General features: G+C 46.2%; 1 protein-coding gene across 11 annotated transcripts in view; it reads left to right on the top strand.

Annotated features, from left to right (window-relative positions):
• dlg1 (MAGUK family member discs large 1) overlaps positions 1-18,214 on the top strand; it is a 717,696-nt gene that overhangs the window by 546,062 nt on the left and 153,420 nt on the right. For 8 of the 11 annotated variants that reach the window (XM_075681544.1, XM_075681543.1, XM_075681546.1 and 5 more), the window contains 3 exons: positions 7,860-7,916; positions 15,050-15,106; positions 15,728-15,852. In XM_075681544.1, the coding sequence (XP_075537659.1) occupies positions 7,860-7,916; positions 15,050-15,106; positions 15,728-15,852 (239 nt within the window). Of the gene's footprint in view, positions 1-7,859; positions 7,917-11,349; positions 14,524-15,049; positions 15,107-15,727; positions 15,853-18,214 lie in introns of those variants that run through there. The other 3 variants (XM_075681545.1, XM_075681542.1, XM_075681541.1) reach the window with 3 other exon arrangements.

Raw genomic sequence — 18,214 nt, 5'->3', positions numbered from 1 at the left:
AGTTACATACTCGAGCGCGCGCACCGAGCAAAAACAGTGCTGTCCCCGAGCCCATAAGGCTTGTCTGTCGTCATTGTTCCCTTTAATGATCTTTTTCTCGTTCCTTTAATTTTTCGTGGTTATCTTCAACGGTGTTCGCCTGCATTCGCTTCATTTTCTGTCACTCCTCCACCGTAGCGCGTCCTCATTTTTTTTTTTTCATCTCCTAGCGGCTGTCCTCGTCGTCTGATGTACTTGCGTTCTTCTGCTGCGTTCTTCTTGCGCAACAGCAGCGCCTGCGTAAACTCTGGAGGGTGAAGCTCTCTCGGCTGGTGACATTTCTCTGCACCTCCTTGTGTGCCGGCTAGCTCTCGGCGTTCCGCAGTTTTGTTCTTTGCTCATTTTGCGTTCACTGCAACACCGGTGTCTGACAGCCGAGTTAATAACCGTGGCGAAACCTGCTTAATTATGCGTTCTTTTCACGTTCTGGCGGCATGTACGCATGTTGTTGAGGGGGTGATGGAGAAGGGTACGTAATCGCTCATGCGCAAGAGATTACTTCCCACTCGGACGCGTAACGGCTAAATGTAGCGTATATACGTATACAACTATTTTCATACGCCACTGCTCGTGTCGCACCGCGAGCAGCGAACGAATTTGACAGTGTTCGCACGGGCTATTATTGCTCCCAGTTTCGTACTTTCTTTTTTCGGAAGTTTGCCCAGCGACATATATATTATTATGTGTAAGAAGACGCACGGTTTGGGCTATGTACATATACGTAGGGCTCCATGACTGGGCCTACGCATGGAGCCAGGAATCATACAGTCCTGTAGTCTCGGGGGCTGAAGGACCACTGTTTGCAAGTAAGGGTCTTGTTAACGCCGGGGCAGGTCCACAAGAGGGGCCTAATTGTAGCTGTCGACGCTCAAGCTGAACAATGCGAGCAGGTATCCCCGAATGGCCTGCGGTGATTTCGTGGCCAGGCATACAGATGCCCGACGGGGTAAGCGCCACCCCCGTATTTATACCCTCCGCAACACCAGCTCATCCAGGGGGCGTATTCTCGGACGATGACTTTCGGCGATACTTTCGCCTTCGCATGACGGAGTGCTCAACCAGCCAGTCAGCATGATGGCCGAGGAGATCGATAGTACCGCCGAAAGTGATCGTCCCAGAATACGTCCCCTGGTGGGTATTGCCACCTGGGAGGTTTCACGACGTGGTGGGAACAGAGCTGGTGTGGTGCGTCTTTATGGGTATTAATGTATACACCTCCCCCCCCCTCCCCCCCCGGTTTCTTCAATAACAAAATGAAACATTTAAATGAGTGAAGATACCAATTTCTCGGGTGATGATATTTTCAACTCTTTGGTGACGCACATCATCTAGGGGACCATAATAACGGGCAGCGTGTGCGCGTCTTGTCGATCCCCCGTAATTTAATATAAAGCGTTTTCCATGCACAATTCCAGATTTCAAGATTCGCGCCAGCAGGGGTGAATAACGTCTGAGTGACGTTAATCACCAATGCCCGACTTCATGAAATTCACGTGAACCACCAAAGCTTCGACGACAACGAACTCGTCCGTTGTCTGCTCAGTTTGACACTTGCGCCCGCGTTGCCGTTCGAACCCAGAACCTCGTGCTGCAGCAGCAGAACGCCATAACCACTGAGCCACTGCGGCAGGTATTGCGATTTTCTCAGCCAGTGAAATGTGTGGGTTTCTTAAATAGCGCTATAGCGTAATCTGGCTTAATGTTTTTTTTAGTATGCCCCAAGTAATGGTACTTAAGATGCTTGTACTCCGCTTTTGATGTTAGTATTGTTTAGTATTATTAAAAAAAGAACGTAACCCCTCATTTTTCTTCTTTCGCTCGCTGCCATTCGTCTTTGTATGCTGCGTCGACAATTGTGCGGGCCTGCTCTCGATCATACTCGCCATATCAGCTTCTATTGTACTGCGCTTTACCGTGCTCCATGTATACATTACCTTGTATAGCTGTGTGTTATCTATCGTATCTCTGTCTATCTCATCGGGGCTAATTTTCGCCTGGTAACCTCTCTCTCTCTCTCTCTCTCTCTCTCTCTCTCTCTCTCTCTCTCTCTGCGCTTACACATCATTCATTCGCTCGGCGCATGCTTAATTCCACAAGAAGGTTGTCGCTCGCTGCATCTGAGGGAATGGTTGATGGTCTGGGCTACAAAGCGGAGCGTCGGCGAATAAGATGCGTGCGACGACGACAGGAGCGTCGGCTACGTGCGCTGTTCCGAACCAGCTACAAACTGGGGCGTCCCCATCCACCTCCCTCCCTCCTCTCTCTCTCTCTCTCTCTCTCTCTCTCTCTCTCTCTCTCTCTCTCTCTCTGTATGTAGTGGGTATCTATAACCATAGTTTCCTACAATTTCTAGGGGTAACTCCGACCTCTGTGACCTCTGTGATCGTTCAGCCACCATGGGAATGATGGGTATAGTTATACATGGATTTGTCTGATCTTCAGTGCTTACGTGTTCAGACGTTATTGTGGCTTCGTTTATTACGCTTTATCTGGGTCTAAATTGGACAAAGCTTTACAGCAATTTATGCTTCTTCTTTTTTTTTAATGCAGGAGGTAATAAGACTCGGCAAGCACGCATAACCGCTGCTAATTGCACTGGTTCTGCTTATCAATGCGTTCGTGGCGTGTTGGTTTCAATATGGGGCTCATGTGCTAGAGGTCCTGTGTTCGAATGCTGCCGTCGGAGAATTTTAATAATTTTTGTTGAATTGCTCATAACGCAGCATTTTTCTAAAAATGATCACCTTGCAAAGTCACGAAGCCATTTAAAGCCATAAGGACCGAGCTTAGGCAAATCCGTGTACTATATTAGCTACAGAGACTTCACAGAGCAACGAAAAGGCAATGGTAGGAATTTTTTTCATTCGAAAGGTCGGTTTTATTCGATTAAATTTCCTGATCTTACTCCTATCTACGCAGCAGAATTCTTAGCTGCAGTTTTAGCACTGCGCATATTGAACCCCTCTCATTCATCAGTAGCTATTATCACCGGCTCACTCTCGCTATGTCCATCGCTTACATGTAGTGACTCAAAACGTTTGCGAGCATTATATCTCTTGGCTCCGTCTCATATGCGTTTGCTTCGTTTAATTTGGGTGCCTGAGCACAAAGGTTTGCCTTTGAATGAGTGTGCAGACTCATTAGCAAAGGCTTCCTTGGATGGCCCTTTAGTATCTGCCGTTCCCCCAATCGCCTACATCACTGCTGCTAGGTATAGGATATTTACAATGATGAATGAGCTTTATAAATCTAGTGTGCCTTCGCATTATGACTATCACCACCCACTGTTCCCTTGGAGCTGTAAACTCTGACCAACACTCAAATTAGATATTGGATTAACAAGGATACGCTGCCGCATCCCGACACTAAATTTCTATGCACACAAGACTGATTTGGCGGCATCTCCTTTGTGTATACAGTGCGGGGAACCAGAAAGAATTGATCACTTTCTCCTTGCATACCGACAATTCTCCACAGTAAGAAAAAGGGGTGCTCGAGGACTTTTTAAACAAGCTTGGCCTCAGCATGAACGTCTCCGTCTTGCTCTCGTTTGGAGCTTCCGCTATGGGGTGCTGCCCTCAGAATGTTTGCACTGCTATGAAAAATTCCATCCTTAATTCCAACCGGCTGCCTTCCTGAACCAGTCAATTATAATAATTAATTAGAACACCGAGCAGGGTACACATTCCCCTGTTTAATTCTTTTTCTCCCAAACATTTTTTTTCCAAACTGCCCAATTCTTGGCCGATTCCCCGCAGGAGGTACGTGCCCTTTCTACAGAGGACCACCATCATCATCATCACCACCACCACCACCACCACCACCACCACCACCACCACCACCACCACCACCACCACCACCACCACCACCACCACCACCACCACCGTGTACTACCCATCATTCCGATGCAGGCTGGACTGCCCTGCTTGCAACTCCCGTATAGACACGTACTAGCTCCACAGTTCTCTCTAGTAATTGCATGAAACTCTACGTCTAAAACCAGCGGCAACCATTTTGGATCCGTTCCTGCGACAACCCGTTGTTCCGGCCTCTGCTTACTCGCAGGCCGGAGCACTTGGGAACTCGGTCGCCGTCTTTCTCGTATCGGGCTGTTTCTCTTTTTGCGTGGTGGGCGCTCGTCCTTGTATACGCTGTCGAAAAGCCAATGGGACCAACTGCGCGGAGCCAGAGCTACAAGTTGATCGACGCATCTTTCCATTGAGTTTCGTCCACTCGTGTATAATGTCCACGGCATCAATTCTCGCATTGTAGTATCTCTCTTTTTTTTTCTAATTCTTACTTCTCTTTTTGCCGGCATCTCTGTAGACGATACCTTCTTTTTGTTCGCATCCACACTCCGCCTTCTTCTTTCTGAGGATTTTTAGCCGCCTTATGAGTATATCCGGTCTGAAAGGAAAGGTAAAAAGAAAATGAGAAAGGCATACTCGAACGAAGGTAAAATATATAGCAACGGTCGTTAAGCGCTCGTGTTGGACGTCTTGGTTGATATCTATCAGCCGAAGAGAAATGGCGACCCCCGCCTCCCCTTTGTACGGCCTTATCTGTCGGAGGTGTCGGCCGACATCCCAGCGGCGGAAACGAGAGATTTTCACGCTGCTCGACTGAGGATTCGAATCGAGCTTGTGGAGGAGGTAGAGGTAGGAATCGAGCTTCTACGTATGTAGGTCGCGGTCGTTGCGTAGTCGTTCATCCCTTTAGTGTGGCTTTAGGTGTTGCTTTGGCGCTTGTTGCGTTTTTCTTCTTCTTTCTTCATTTTTTTTCTTTCTTTCTTTCGTTCTTTTTTTGAGTGCATGTATGTGCGCGCGTGTCGGTTTGCTTTGACGTGCCATAACTCCATTGTGCCGTTCTTGATTGGTTCTTTCTAGGATCCCATCGGGTCTATTTCTCTCAAGCAGTCATTCTATAGTGCTCCTGCATTGTTTTGCAGGAGCGCCTATATTTTGCTTTGCTTTCACCACATTCTGGCTTATGTTTAGACCCTATAGCTTTTCTCATCTCATCTCATCTCTCTCTCTCTCTCTCTCTCTCTCTCTCTCTCATTTTTTAGTTATCTGCAGTAGAAGACCGACGTAAGAATGGTCGTTGGATTTCGAGTGGCCAAGTTACTTTCTTTTATTTCCTTTCTGAAGAAACGGGGGTGGGCGATGTGATTGGCCATGCTATCGGTTTCGAGGTTCCATATATATATATATATATATATATATATATATATATATATATATATATATATATATATATATATATATATATATATATATATATCACAGCGATGGGAAAGCCGTCGCTTGCTCCAATCTGAGTTTAGAATTCTAAGTGACCACCATCAGATTGCCGAGTTTACACTGCACTGATAATTTCTCACACATTAATAACGTCTGTAGATGGTTCAATTCGGAAAAGGCGCGTGGAACGAAGGTTACAGGGCAAAAAATATTAATAACACAGGACGCGTGTATGCGAATACAACTTAGTGACTTTACGTTGCTCCTTATTTTACTCGCTTTTTTTTTTTTTCAAACATAATTCGATACCGATTCGCCCAGCACGCTTATACTATAATTAACATTGGTGGGAAGCTCATGTAGTTGTACTCTCGTTTGTTTCTTTTAAAGGATAGCTTTGTTTGCCTGGGTATGGGCTTGTCCGAATGGGCATCTACCAGTGGTACACGAGATGTGCAGAAACCATAACTGTATTTAGACATACGTTGTGTTTCTCTGTGCGCACACTTGTCACCACCGTTGTTCCCTGGACAATTGCATCATGCTTCGTTCTCCTGCGGACATCGCCGCGGTCGTCTCACACTCGGCGTCCGCCTGGCTCGGACTTTTCAATTCCGCATAGCTTGTGTGTGGTGTGGTGCAGGAATGTAAACATTGCACGAGATTAACGTTGCGACCTCTGCGGGTCATAGACATAAACATTGCGTGAGATTGTATTTGATGCGTAGGATGAAAACAAACACAATTACACGCTAGTGTAATTAGTAAGTGCATAGCATATAATTAACCGCTTCACGTAGATTCCAACGTGGGCGTTGGATCTGCGCAATTTTTTTCTTCCACTATATATATATATATATATATATATATTTCATCTGTGGATCGTGACGGCACTAAAGTAACTTAGCATTAACGTTCAAAGCGGCGAACAGCGAATGTGAGTGTCGGCGTAGTCATCTGTTCTTTTGATTTCATTGACAGTTTAAAGTCCGATTCTTGGTTTGTTTCCCTAAGTGAGTATAGGAGCCCACAGTCGTTGAGATCATCACCGTCATCATTGACTCCACTATGCGTCACCATGCCTTTTGCCTAAACGTACGCATTGTTTTCGATTTCAGAATTGCTGCTTTGTGGGCCGTGTGATGTAGAACTCTCCAGGCTTCCCTTTCTCACTCGCCTGTAAATTACAGTAAATGCGCTATTATTGTCGCATCTAATGCGTACAGAGGCGGTATACACGGCAATCTGCTCTCGTTGCGAGATACAGGCTCATCAGGAGTCTTATTCTCATCGCGCTGTGTGTGTGTGTGTGTGTGTGTGTGTGTGTGTGTGTGTGTGTGTGTGTGTGTGTGTGTGTGTGTGTGTTGGTAGAGCATCGCACTCGTAATGCGGTAATGCGAAGACATGGGATCGTTCCCCACCAGCGGCAAGTTGCATTTTCATCCACTTTCAATTCCATTAATTTATAATTTCTTTATTTAATGAGTAAGTACAAGTAATATCCGCTCTGTTGACCTTGGTGTCCTTGTTTGTTGGCTTCTTTGATATATATATATATATATATATATATATATATATATATATATATATATATATATATATATATATATATATGTTCTTTCAGTCAGTCATTGCTGCTCATAAAGTAACGTCTCTCGTTAAAGGGATGAAAGCTGTTGTAATTTTTTTATGCTTTCTACACGCCTGTTTACGACCACGTGACCCAGCGCCGAGTATGCAACGGAGCGCGCAGCCGCGACCTCACATTATTCGGAGTCCTTTAACTTCGCCTGGTATGCCTTATCGATTTGCTTCGACCGAAAAGTGGTCGATCGTCCGCTAGAGTTGGCATTTGCTCTTTCAGGAATCTTGTTTGAATTGAGCGAAGGAAACACACGACAAGGTCCAGACCTCTCCCCCCACCCTCCAACCCCCCAACCCGCACATCGCGTGAAGCTGCAAACAGGCAGAGCTGGTTCGTAAGTGCAGTGGAAAACTGCAAGTTTTGTGCACGCATTTCTGCCGTTTACGCTTCGTGAGGGCGTTATTACAGTCGACGCAGCAACGTATGCGTGTGGTAAAGTGACAATAAAACGTGTTTTCAATCATCGTGAAAGCGTGATTCTGTTGATGCCGATTACGTGAAGCGAACGAGCAATAGGCGATACTACTCGCCAGCTCGGATCCAGGAGAGCAACTTGCCCTCATCCATCTGGTCCGGCGGGTAGCAAAGACCAGCGGAGCCCTAGACTGAGGGCCCCGACCACCGACCACATCGACTCCGACTTCTTTCGGCAAATAAAGTTTAATGAATGAATGAATGAATGAATGAATGAATGAATGGAACACGTTCATCGCCGGCGTAGTGCACTCACTACTGCTGCTCTCTTTTTCTTTCCGGCGATTTCTGCGCGAGGACTCTTCGGCTGCGTTCGGCAATGCCGCCGTCGGCGTAGCCGTAGTAGTAATTCCCAGAAACCTCGTTACGTTGCGTTGCGCTCTTGAAATAATAGTTGCCACGGAATGAACCTTGCATGCTGATTGATAATGTTAACCAGTGGTGTTTTCCCTTCGCAGGCACAAACTCCACTATTGGGCGGCGGTGGCGGCGGCGGCGTTGGCGGTGACCGATATGTAAGTGACGTCACGAAAATACCCTTCTCCTGCATGTTCGTCAATTTTTTTTTCGCTCGTGAGTGAAAAAAAAAGAAGAACTTCCGACTGTTGCGCAGGTATGAAAGACGCTGTGCTGAAGGATAGGTGTAGTTTGTGCTTTTTCAGGTTCTCGTGCACCTTTAAAGAAACGTTCTAATATTACTTTTTGCGCTCACCTTCCTCTAGCGTGAACTGAAGGGGTATATTAAAAAGAAGTAATAATAAGGAAAGGAAAGGAAAAGAAGTCCGCAAAGAGGAAAGGGCTATGGTGTATACAGCACCACTGACAAGGGTATAGTGCGAGGGAAGCATTGTTGAACATTAAACGCTGCCTTTTCGGTGCGCCATTGGCGGCCGACTGTCACGTTTCTTGGCAGGTTTCTAATGCACCAAGAACGTAACTATGGTGTACTAGATTAGGTACTCTACTCTAGTACACTATACCGTAACCGGCACGGGGTTCTGAGCGTCGGAACACCCGTCGAATTCTGTTCTTGCGCTAGTATTCCTGGTGGCTGTGGAATGCCGAGTCTTCCATCTCTTGACGCTGTACCATTAGTGTTGAATGATCCAAAAGTTCGGACGTAAGGACCATTCCCCTGACCCCATCGCTCCCGAACACTTTCCTACATATAAGGCTTTGGAATACGCGGCTTTTGTCATGTTGAAAATGCACTAGGAAATGATGAAATGAAGGTATACACTTGACGTTTCCGGAGTACCAGACCTGTGACGTTTGCTAACATTGGAGGAACGCTTTGTCAAAGCCATGGGTGTAGGAACGAAAGACACGTGGCGACGCGATATTGAAATTTTCGCGCTAGCTTCCCCGTGTGCATATATGTCATGGATCGTATTGTCAAAGCTATAGTTAAGCTAAGTTATTGTCAAAGCTATACTCGCCGACAGCTTTAATTCTGTGGCTATAACGGGAAAGCTACGGAGGCAAAGCGCACACAATTGAGAGCGCTTCTTAAAAGAGTCCCGCGTTTTAATCCTCGTTAGTTCAGGCTGGGGAAGAGAAAACATAAACACCTTATGAGCAACAGTTAAATAAGACAGAACACACCACTGAGTGTAGAAGTTGACTTGTTTTGGTGCGTTTCCCTTCCGCGTCTGGGCAAACGCGAAACCGTCTCAGGTGGAAGCTGCGTCGATTCAGCGTCTGCTACGAGCAACCAAAACCACTGTCAAACGCTGCCGGACTACTACTTGGCACAGTAGCACATTTGTAGCAGCCACGCTCCGTATAGTCTCCTTCATAGCCACAGAAAGTTGTCCGCGAGTGTAGTTGATGGTTCGTTATCATGATTGATTAAATTGTATTCGAAAATAGACCAAACAATCAACCTTCTTCAAACTATTCCTCGCGCAGGAAACGCGCGAATCAGTCTGACGTCGTCGTCGTCGTCGTCGTTGTTGTTGTGGTTGTTGTTGTTGTTGTTGTTGTTGTTGTTGTTGTTGTTGTTGTTGTTGTTGTTGTTGTTGTTGTTGTTGTTGTTGTTGTTGTTGTTGTTGTTGTCCTGTTGTATTTTAAAGCATGAGGAACTGGTGCTAAAAACGCCTAAGATAGAGGCAACGTCAAAAATAAAATGGTGACCAAGACTTACTTTATGGTACAAATTCGATGTCAGCTGACCGCCCCGCGAATTCGAGAACGCATCCCTGCATACCAGGTACCCGAAGCAGACTATTAAAAGACCTAGGTTGCCTGGTCATACCCAGGATTGTTCCAGTTGGTAATTCGGTGTCATTGACCGCCCAGCGAATTTGAGCAAGCGACAGAGAACGATAATTGCGGCGCTTCGCGCACGCTCACACACACACGCGCCCACACAACAGATACCTCTGTATCTGCGTGGCCGCTGTTACAGAACGTGGTCTTGCGACGACTGTCCTCCTCTACGCTTCGCGGAAGTGAGTCATTTATCTGTCGGTGTGTAATCAGTCCCGTTTGTATACTGAAGGCCTGCGTGCGCACTATGTGCTTCCCTTATCAGCTGCCGACCCGCTGCAGATATGTTTCCTTTTTCGACAGGGGATGCGTGGGAGAAACATTGCCTACCTTTTATGACAAACATGCATGTCTAAAATTCAATTTTGGGGTTTCACGTGCCAAAACTGAGGTGTGATTATACATGTAAGGCACGCCGTAGCGGGGGACTCCGGAATAATTTTGACCACCGGAGGTCCTTTAACGTGCACCCAATGCAAGGTACACGGGCGTTCTTGCATTTCACAGACTCCACACCATGCTAGGCAACAATCTCCATAACTGGTCGTGGGAGGCGCAACTCGCGTGAATTGGGAAGCCAACTGGTGACCCTTGACCAGGCCCGGCGAGCCGCTGTAACCAGTGGGGCCCTGGAGGAGGGGCTCCACCCACCATAACCAAACAACCTCTACTACCAATAAACGCTTTTACTCTCTATCTCACTCTCTTGCATTTCACCCCCATCGAAATGTCGCTGCCGCGGCCGCGATTCCGTCCCGCGCCCTCGGTCTTAGCAGCGCAACGCCAAAGCCACTGTGCCACCACAGCGGGTAAACGTGCACGTCTAGCACCATGCATAGTCGAGGTGGTTATTTGTGTCACGGTTGTTTTCACCCATGATCGCGGCCTTTATGTAGCCCGGGTGTATTAACGTTTTTACGAGAACATGACTCATTTGATAGATACTGGTTTGACTCCAGAAAAAAGAGGAGCAAACGAGATGACGTGAAAGTGCGCCTGAAATCACAGCTTCTGTAATTCCTTAGAACTGAAAGCCCAGTTAACGGATGTGCGCTTAAGTTTCGTGTACCAGCATTCGAGTATCAAGCGAATTGAGAACAGCTGCTGCGATTAATTAAAGAACGCAATAATGCGTGCCTGTGTTGGCGATCGGGGACGGAATGCGGTCTTCCCGACAGCTGCCCGCCCAGGTTGCATGGCTTCGTGGGGCGGAAGCAAACATCACGTACGTTTGTCGTTATGACGCAGTCCTCTTATACCGTTGCGCGCGCCCTTTGGAGCTAGGGCGTACTCTTCAGCTGATTGTATATTGTTTCGTGCGTGGTTTCATGCCACGTGTTTGACGTGTTTGCACCGGCTTCCTGCTAGCGGGTCGTCGCCGCTTGCGAACAGATGCGCGTTGCTCAACGTACATACATCTGTTGTCAGTTTCCGAAACGTTATAATTGGCATCGGCTCTAAAGCGTTAGCACACACGATGCGTTTCGCCGCAAACGGTCTCGCAACGTGCGTCGTGTGCCCCGAGGCAGCCTCGCCTAAAGATGAGCTGTATACCTTATCTGAACATACCAAGCCCTCGGCACGACGTGATAAGAGCCGTGTGTGTATTGCGGGAGTTCGCCCCGCGCACGCCCACGTCTTATACGAGGCTTCCTACGGCAGAGCGGCGCTGGCGCAAGCACGGAGAGAAAGTCCGCGCTGCGCTGGCTGGCCATCGTTCGAGTGGGGGACGCTGCGCTATCTATTGTTGTCATGGAGACTGTTGCGCGACCGCCGCACGTTTAGTGGCGCACTGCCGCGGAATCGCGACCGTCGAGACCTGTATGCGGAACTGTTGATGCCCGATTCGGTGCGCGTGCGGCGTACACGGCGTTGGTCGCCATGAACTTCTTCGACGTCCGGAAATGGTACAGTTTCGTGACCCTGCAGCCGCCACCGCCCGCCTACGATGGCCGGCGACATCCTCGCATCGGCGGTGGCAGTGGTGCACACGACAGCTTCCGAGCACCGCGAGGATACGTGGACATCGCGCCGACCTGTGACTCGCGCTGGGAATGGGACCGAAGCCTGCGGGAGAGACCTAGGAGGTCGTCGCGGCAGCTTCTCCGAGGTGCCCGCTCCGAGGACGCCTTGGCCGACGACGCTTCGTCGCAGCCGGCCACGCCCAGAAACTACCTGAGAAAAGCGAGCGGCGACCAGCGCGCTGCTCCTGCCAGCGCGACGGAGGAGAGCCCTGCCGGCACGGATGTGCTCTCGTCTAGCTGGGAAGCCGGCACGCCCGGGTCGGAAAGAAGCCGGAAAGACTACACCGCGCCCCGCGTGTCCGTGGACGACAGTGTACTGTACGAGCGCATATCAAGAGTCATCGGTGCTGAACACATAGAAATTGCTTCCGATCGAAAGAATTCGGAAACAGACCCTTCTCTTCAACAAAATACCACCAGACAAACAACAACCCAGTCCCAAGAAACATTGGAACAGTGTGCTGCAGATAAAAGTGGCGAGGAGGCAGATGTTGTTCAGGAGTCATTGCCTGATCGCAAAAGTAAGGCACGGAATTCTGGGAAGTGGAGCACAAAACTATTCCGGCACTCTGCAAGCAAAGCTGCAGTCTACCAAACAGTACAGAAGGAAAGAAAGGGAGCATTTGTGAGCTTAAGCCCGGAAGAGTTGCCAGTCTTACCATCAGAACTTGAGCAGTGTAACGATAGGGCACTTTCTGGGGACTTTGGACCTCCAGTGCCTGCTAAAAGTTGGGAGGTAACGAATGCTTCAAGAACTGATGAGCAGGAGAGCTCTACAAAGGTTCAAGATGCGCTTGGCATAGTGTGTCAACAGGAGCCACCCACATTGCAAGGTGATGATCAGTCAGAGCAATCCACATTGGCTCACGTCTCTTCACTGTCAACAGAGCAAAGTTCTGCAAAGCAACAGCTGCCATCTCAGTTTGAAGAAGCTCCACGATCATCAGGAAAATGGGGTCGCAAACTCTTTGGCCGACCTAAAACCAAGGTACGGAATGAAGGTCACAAGGAAGAAAAGGAAAAGCATTATCCTGGTGACAATGGAACTTATAATGCTGATGTTTCTCTGAACAGCCAGCATTCTGACAAGGAGGTTTCCAGGGACACAGGAATGTTTAACAGTGGTGCTGCAGCAGATAGTGATGCGATCCTGAAGAACAACACAGGTTTAGACACAGGCTATCAGACTCAACAAGATGAAAACTTGTTTGCCTTGCAGAATTCCTCACATTCAGTTCCAGCTCCACCTGTCAGAAATCAGTCACTAGAAGAAAGGAACTTGTCATCCACTTGGCAGTATACTTTGGACAGCCCTGAAAGTGTTCATAGTGTTGGCCACATAGATGCTAATCAGGCAAATGAAGTTCCCGTGTTCACACAAGAACATAGTAGAGAGCCTATAGGTCATGAAGCAGTATTGCTTCGTCCAGAGGCACATACTGAAGTTATTGACAGTCCTACCTCACCTGGCAAGAGTCCAGGAAGAAAGAAAGGATTTTTAAAGTTCCCTTCTTTCAAAAAGAAGAAAAAGCTTTCAGCTTCGAGTATTGAAGAAGTTGTTCCACCTACTAGTGTGGAACTTGTGGCAGCAGAGCCTGAAAAATCACTGTCTTTTGATGAAATACTAGCAGAGCTCAGGAAACAACAAACAATGCACCAAACAGCCATCTCCACAGAGTCTAAGTCTCCACTGCATGGCCAGCTTAAGAAAGTTGCGCCCCCTGTACCTCCCAAATCATGGAAAACAACCGCAAACCTCAACCTCTCAACAGAGTATCAAGAAAGCAGTGTATCAGTTGATAAGGCAGATTTTGTAGACTACGTTCAACCATTGCCTTTGGCTTCTGGGAAAAATGACCTTCAGGCAAGTGCTACTCTTCCTAATGAAGGCAGTTCTCCTGAGAACACTTTGGTTGCCAAGGAAAACACTGGTGATGGAAGCATGAGCGAGAACCTGCAGCTGCCTGTGAAGTCATTTTTTGACCAAGAACATGAAGTGACAGTGTTGAAAGCAGAAAGCAATGATGCACTTTCTTCATCCCCTACAGAGTGGAGTTACTCAACCTTTCTTCGTGGCTACAGTGAGGACTTCGTGGACAGTTCCCCTAGACGGCGCCACAACCTCCGTCTCTTAGCTGATGTGTCAGTCAGCAGTGATGCGTTGCCAGCAGTAACAGAGGCCAGAAATCTTCATGTGTCAAAGAACATGAAATCGGAACGGAATGCAGGTCCCATAGGTAACTCATCTGCTCTCAAGCCTGTCGACAGGCCACTGCCAGTTGAGCATGTCCCAGCCCCTGATCAGCAAGAATATTTTCTTTACAAACCCAGCATTGAGTCCAAGAGCATGCCGCGAACAAAGCTATTCAACTTGAAGGCAAAAAAGAAAGTGGAGGTTGAAGATTCATGCAGAGAGATTGTTGCTGCAGCCTGTGAGCGGTACGAACCAGTTGCAGATATGGAGCAAAATAATGAAGACTTAAGCATTTCGCAACTGTCGGCTGAACCTAGCCAAGAGGCACAGGCTGATGACAATCCAGCTTCTACTGCCAATGAAGTTTTGGAAGAGTTTGAAGAACCCCGTAGAACCAAAGAACGGCGCTTCAGTCTCAAGCTGAGTTCAATGAGGAAAAAGAAAGTCGACAAGCCTACAAAAAAGCCTGATTCCTATGAGCAGCCAAGAATACTGGCAGCACTACGACAAGAGAACAAGCCAAGGCTTCCAGTTGACAAGGGCAGTATGATGGATGCCTACCTTCGCTCATTGGAGATGCAGCCAAAGTCACAGCTACCTAATCAAAGTGATGATAGCCTGGACTTATCATTTGTAAGCTAAAGGTTCAGTGTTATATGCTTAGCTTCTGTCTTTATGATTGCCATTTCACATGTATGTTAATATGCATAGCAACAAAGCTTACATTCACTTTAAAGTAAGTCTTACAAGGTTGTGCAGCATTCAGGAATAAAGATTAAGAAAACGGCCAACAGTTGTGTGATATTGTTTTCTTGCATAATAATATGGCACACTTATAATACACATTCAACAAGTATCTCTGCAAAAACACAAAATAATTTGTAGCTGTCCTCAGTACAATCACCGCAAATGTAAATCTGTAATCCCAATGCACATTATTTCAGAACCCTGCTTTCTTGTACTGAGAAAATTCAGCCAGAGGAAGTCATTTTTGTTCCTAGTCATTGGGCTGGATCTTAATCACTGGACTGTATCATTGCTTTGATCATTCACTTAAGTTCTTGCTCTTGCAAATCTTGGCAGACTTTTTAATGAAAATTATTCTTTACAGCAACAGTGTGATATTCCTTCCTCTTGCTTTCATGTTCTTGTTTCGCAGCAAACAAATGGGGAGGATGGTTGGGAGTTTGAAGAAATCACGCTGGAAAGGGTGAGGGTAATTGTCTCCTCTCATTTTCTCTCTATATCTTGGGTGGAGGTGCATTTTGCTGCTTGCAAACGTAGGCTACTGTTTGTTTTGTTTATTCGTACCACTGTATGTACGTAATCTGTGTTGAGTGCAGCATATCTCTTATCTTTAAACTCGCTACAGTTTCTCTGTCACATGAGCACGTGGTGTGTCACAGTTGCTGCTGCTAGTTCTCAGTTGACTTTGGCTGTTTCGAAGTTATATGAAATTTTGTAATGATGTAACCTTGGCAGCTATTCCTGAGTAAACAGTATCACTATCTTTACCTTTCTTTGCTTGTTCAATTAAGCAGCTGAATCTTTCAGGAAAAGGTAACGCCTAACAGTCCTGCAGCTGGGCTGTTATGCTGGGCTGGATTATCTAGCCCAGCCAGCACAGGTATCCATGGGCAATGAGAAAAATCCGAACATGCATGTCTGCTTGTCACTAATGATAGTTTTGTTGTGTGCTTTTGAGATCCTTTTTATGGTTTAAACGTGAGCAGTCTAAACTAATGTTTACTGCAAGCAGTGTTAAAAGCTAAGGTGGATGTGAGAGATGTCAGCTTCTCTATTATGTACTTGTAACTGCACTGTCTCATCTATCCAGGGTGGAGCTGGGCTGGGTTTCAGCATTGCTGGAGGCACAGACAACCCTCACATAGGCGAAGACCCCAGCATCTACATAACAAAGCTAATCTCTGGTGGTGCTGCTGCAGCTGACGGAAGGCTACAGTGAGTCTGCATACTAATTCTCATTACCATTCACTTTCCATCGTACTGAAGAAGACAAATTGCCCTGTTGTATCTTTTGGTTTCTTCAACAAAGAGTGCCACACAATTTGGTTGTTCAGATATCTTCCTGCAGCGCAACATGCACTGTGTTTTGCACTTGCCTTGATGCGGTCTGTGCACTGTGTACTCTTCCAAGTACAATGAGCACACTGAAGCAGGACAGGCAGTACAAATGGACAATGCATTGTGCTGTCTAACAAAATCTGTTTTATTTTATACAGCTAGGGAATGTCAGAAGGCAACTTAATAATCAACTTTTGTAATGTTTGTTGCAGAAAATCTCATTTTATCGTACCCTGTTGAATTACATTACAGTATTAGATTTATTTATTTATTTATTTATTTATTTATTTATTTATTTATTTATTTATTTATTTATTTATTTATAATTGATGACATGAGCTGCAGAGGCTCAATCTGTACCCATGTATGTGATGTCATAAGGATCAATGTACTGACACATAAAACTGACGCAATATAAAGTATTGCTTGTATTTTATTTTACCCTTATAAAAATGCTACCCAGAAGTATCATCAGCATAATTTGCAGCAGTAACAGGACAAAGCTAGAATACATCTTAAGCAATATTATATGAATGTGCAGAACAAACTGCTGGTAAATTTATTAGGCCTCTTAAATGCACTCCAAAGAATAAACAGCACAAGTATTAAACATACCCACAAAAGTACAAAAAGAACATCTCCTCTAGTGAGTTCTGGCTATTTCACATTTAAATTTATGTCAGTAGTACACAATGGCATCAAATTGTTTACATCATAGGGCTCTCTTCATCTGCTTCCAGATGACATCGCCTGTTTCTCATCCACATCGCCAAACACTCTCAGTACAATGCTTTGTATGGCACACTGTTTAAAATTGTGCGCCCTCTGTGGTCTACCCATGCCTTATTGCAGTTGTCATTGTCAGTCTCGTCTGCATTTTCTTTCCTTTAAGTACTGTGTGCTGCGCACTTGCCTGGTCTACACATATGTCCAACGAGAGCTGCTTGGGTGCCACTGTAATTCATGATGAAATGTTTCAAGCACCTGTTAACATCCGTTCAAAAGCACTAGGAAGGCTCCAGCTTCTTCCTTCAGCAGCTGCTCACAATTGTTCAAAAATTACTTCTTCTGAAGCTCGAATGTAAGCGGTGTGACGGTATATGTGTCCTTGATTTACCTAGTACCTAATCTCCGAACACACATGACTGTAGAAGGACACAGCTGGTACTAAGTGCAGTGCACTGAGCTGAATCAAAAGTCAAGATCACAAAAGGCATAAAAAGAAAGGGTGTTAACATACTGCGCCTGTCTTTGAGCAGAACTGCCAAATCTGTCTTCTCATAGTTTGCAGAGCACTGGAATGTGCTTCTGCATTTAGCATACGTTCCCAATTCTATTGCTGTGAATTGCAAGTCCGTAAAAAATTAAGTTATGACTGTGCATAGCTGAGCACTGGCACTTGAGACCAGGCCTTCACCAACACTTCATCATAGGCACTTGTCTATGTCCCCTTTTTTGCATCCTTTATCTGGTTTTGCCCTGTTTAGCAAGATGTATCATGCTAACAGGTTGCAAAATTTTTGTTGAGCACCCATGCCCAAGATGTTGCACTGAGAGCAGTTGTCCCCCTTTCTATTGCAGACTTATTCTGGGCAATTAGCATGGACTGTAGTCCTTTGAAACCACAAGCACACAGATGAGGAACCATCTTGGCATAAACAATGGAATTTTTAAAATATTTTGTCTTCTTGGTCAGTGTATGAAGCAAAGATTTCTGTGCGAATGAATTTCAAGCTCGCCAAGCATAGAGCCACTGTTTTGGCCAGGCCTGTTTCACAAAAAAACACTTAGAGGCTGAACAGCCGTGCATGCCTGCTCACGAAAGCTTTTGGAGTGCATAAATTGAAGGGGGAAAAAAAAAAGAAAGCTTGAATTTTCACAGCTAGAGCATGCAGCTTGCAACTTGGCTATGTTCTGCTCTTTACTATGAATCTACAATATACATCACTCAGCTTCAAGCTGCATGCTTTTATCATGAAGTTTTGAGCTTCTTCATAGTTCTAAATCTTTTGTGGGAAAGTGTGTACAGTCACTTTCCAGGGATAGTGCTACTGTCGTTGATAGGGAAGCAGCATTGTTTAATTGAAAAGTGTACTGGCGGATCTGTAGAGTTCTTGCCAAAGAGTAGTACCATAAATTCATTAATCTGCCGGTCTAAGCATCTTTGCCAACTGAAAGTTCCGGGCCTGACATCACCAAAATCTTCGGTCTCCAATGTCATCAAATTTGGCTTGGGAAG

Source organism: Dermacentor variabilis, chromosome 2, assembly GCF_050947875.1.
Source record: "Dermacentor variabilis isolate Ectoservices chromosome 2, ASM5094787v1, whole genome shotgun sequence".
NCBI classification, from domain to species: domain Eukaryota; kingdom Metazoa; phylum Arthropoda; class Arachnida; order Ixodida; family Ixodidae; genus Dermacentor; species Dermacentor variabilis.
The sequence above is the reverse complement of the archived record's forward strand: the minus strand, read 5'-3'. Positions and strand labels throughout refer to the sequence as shown.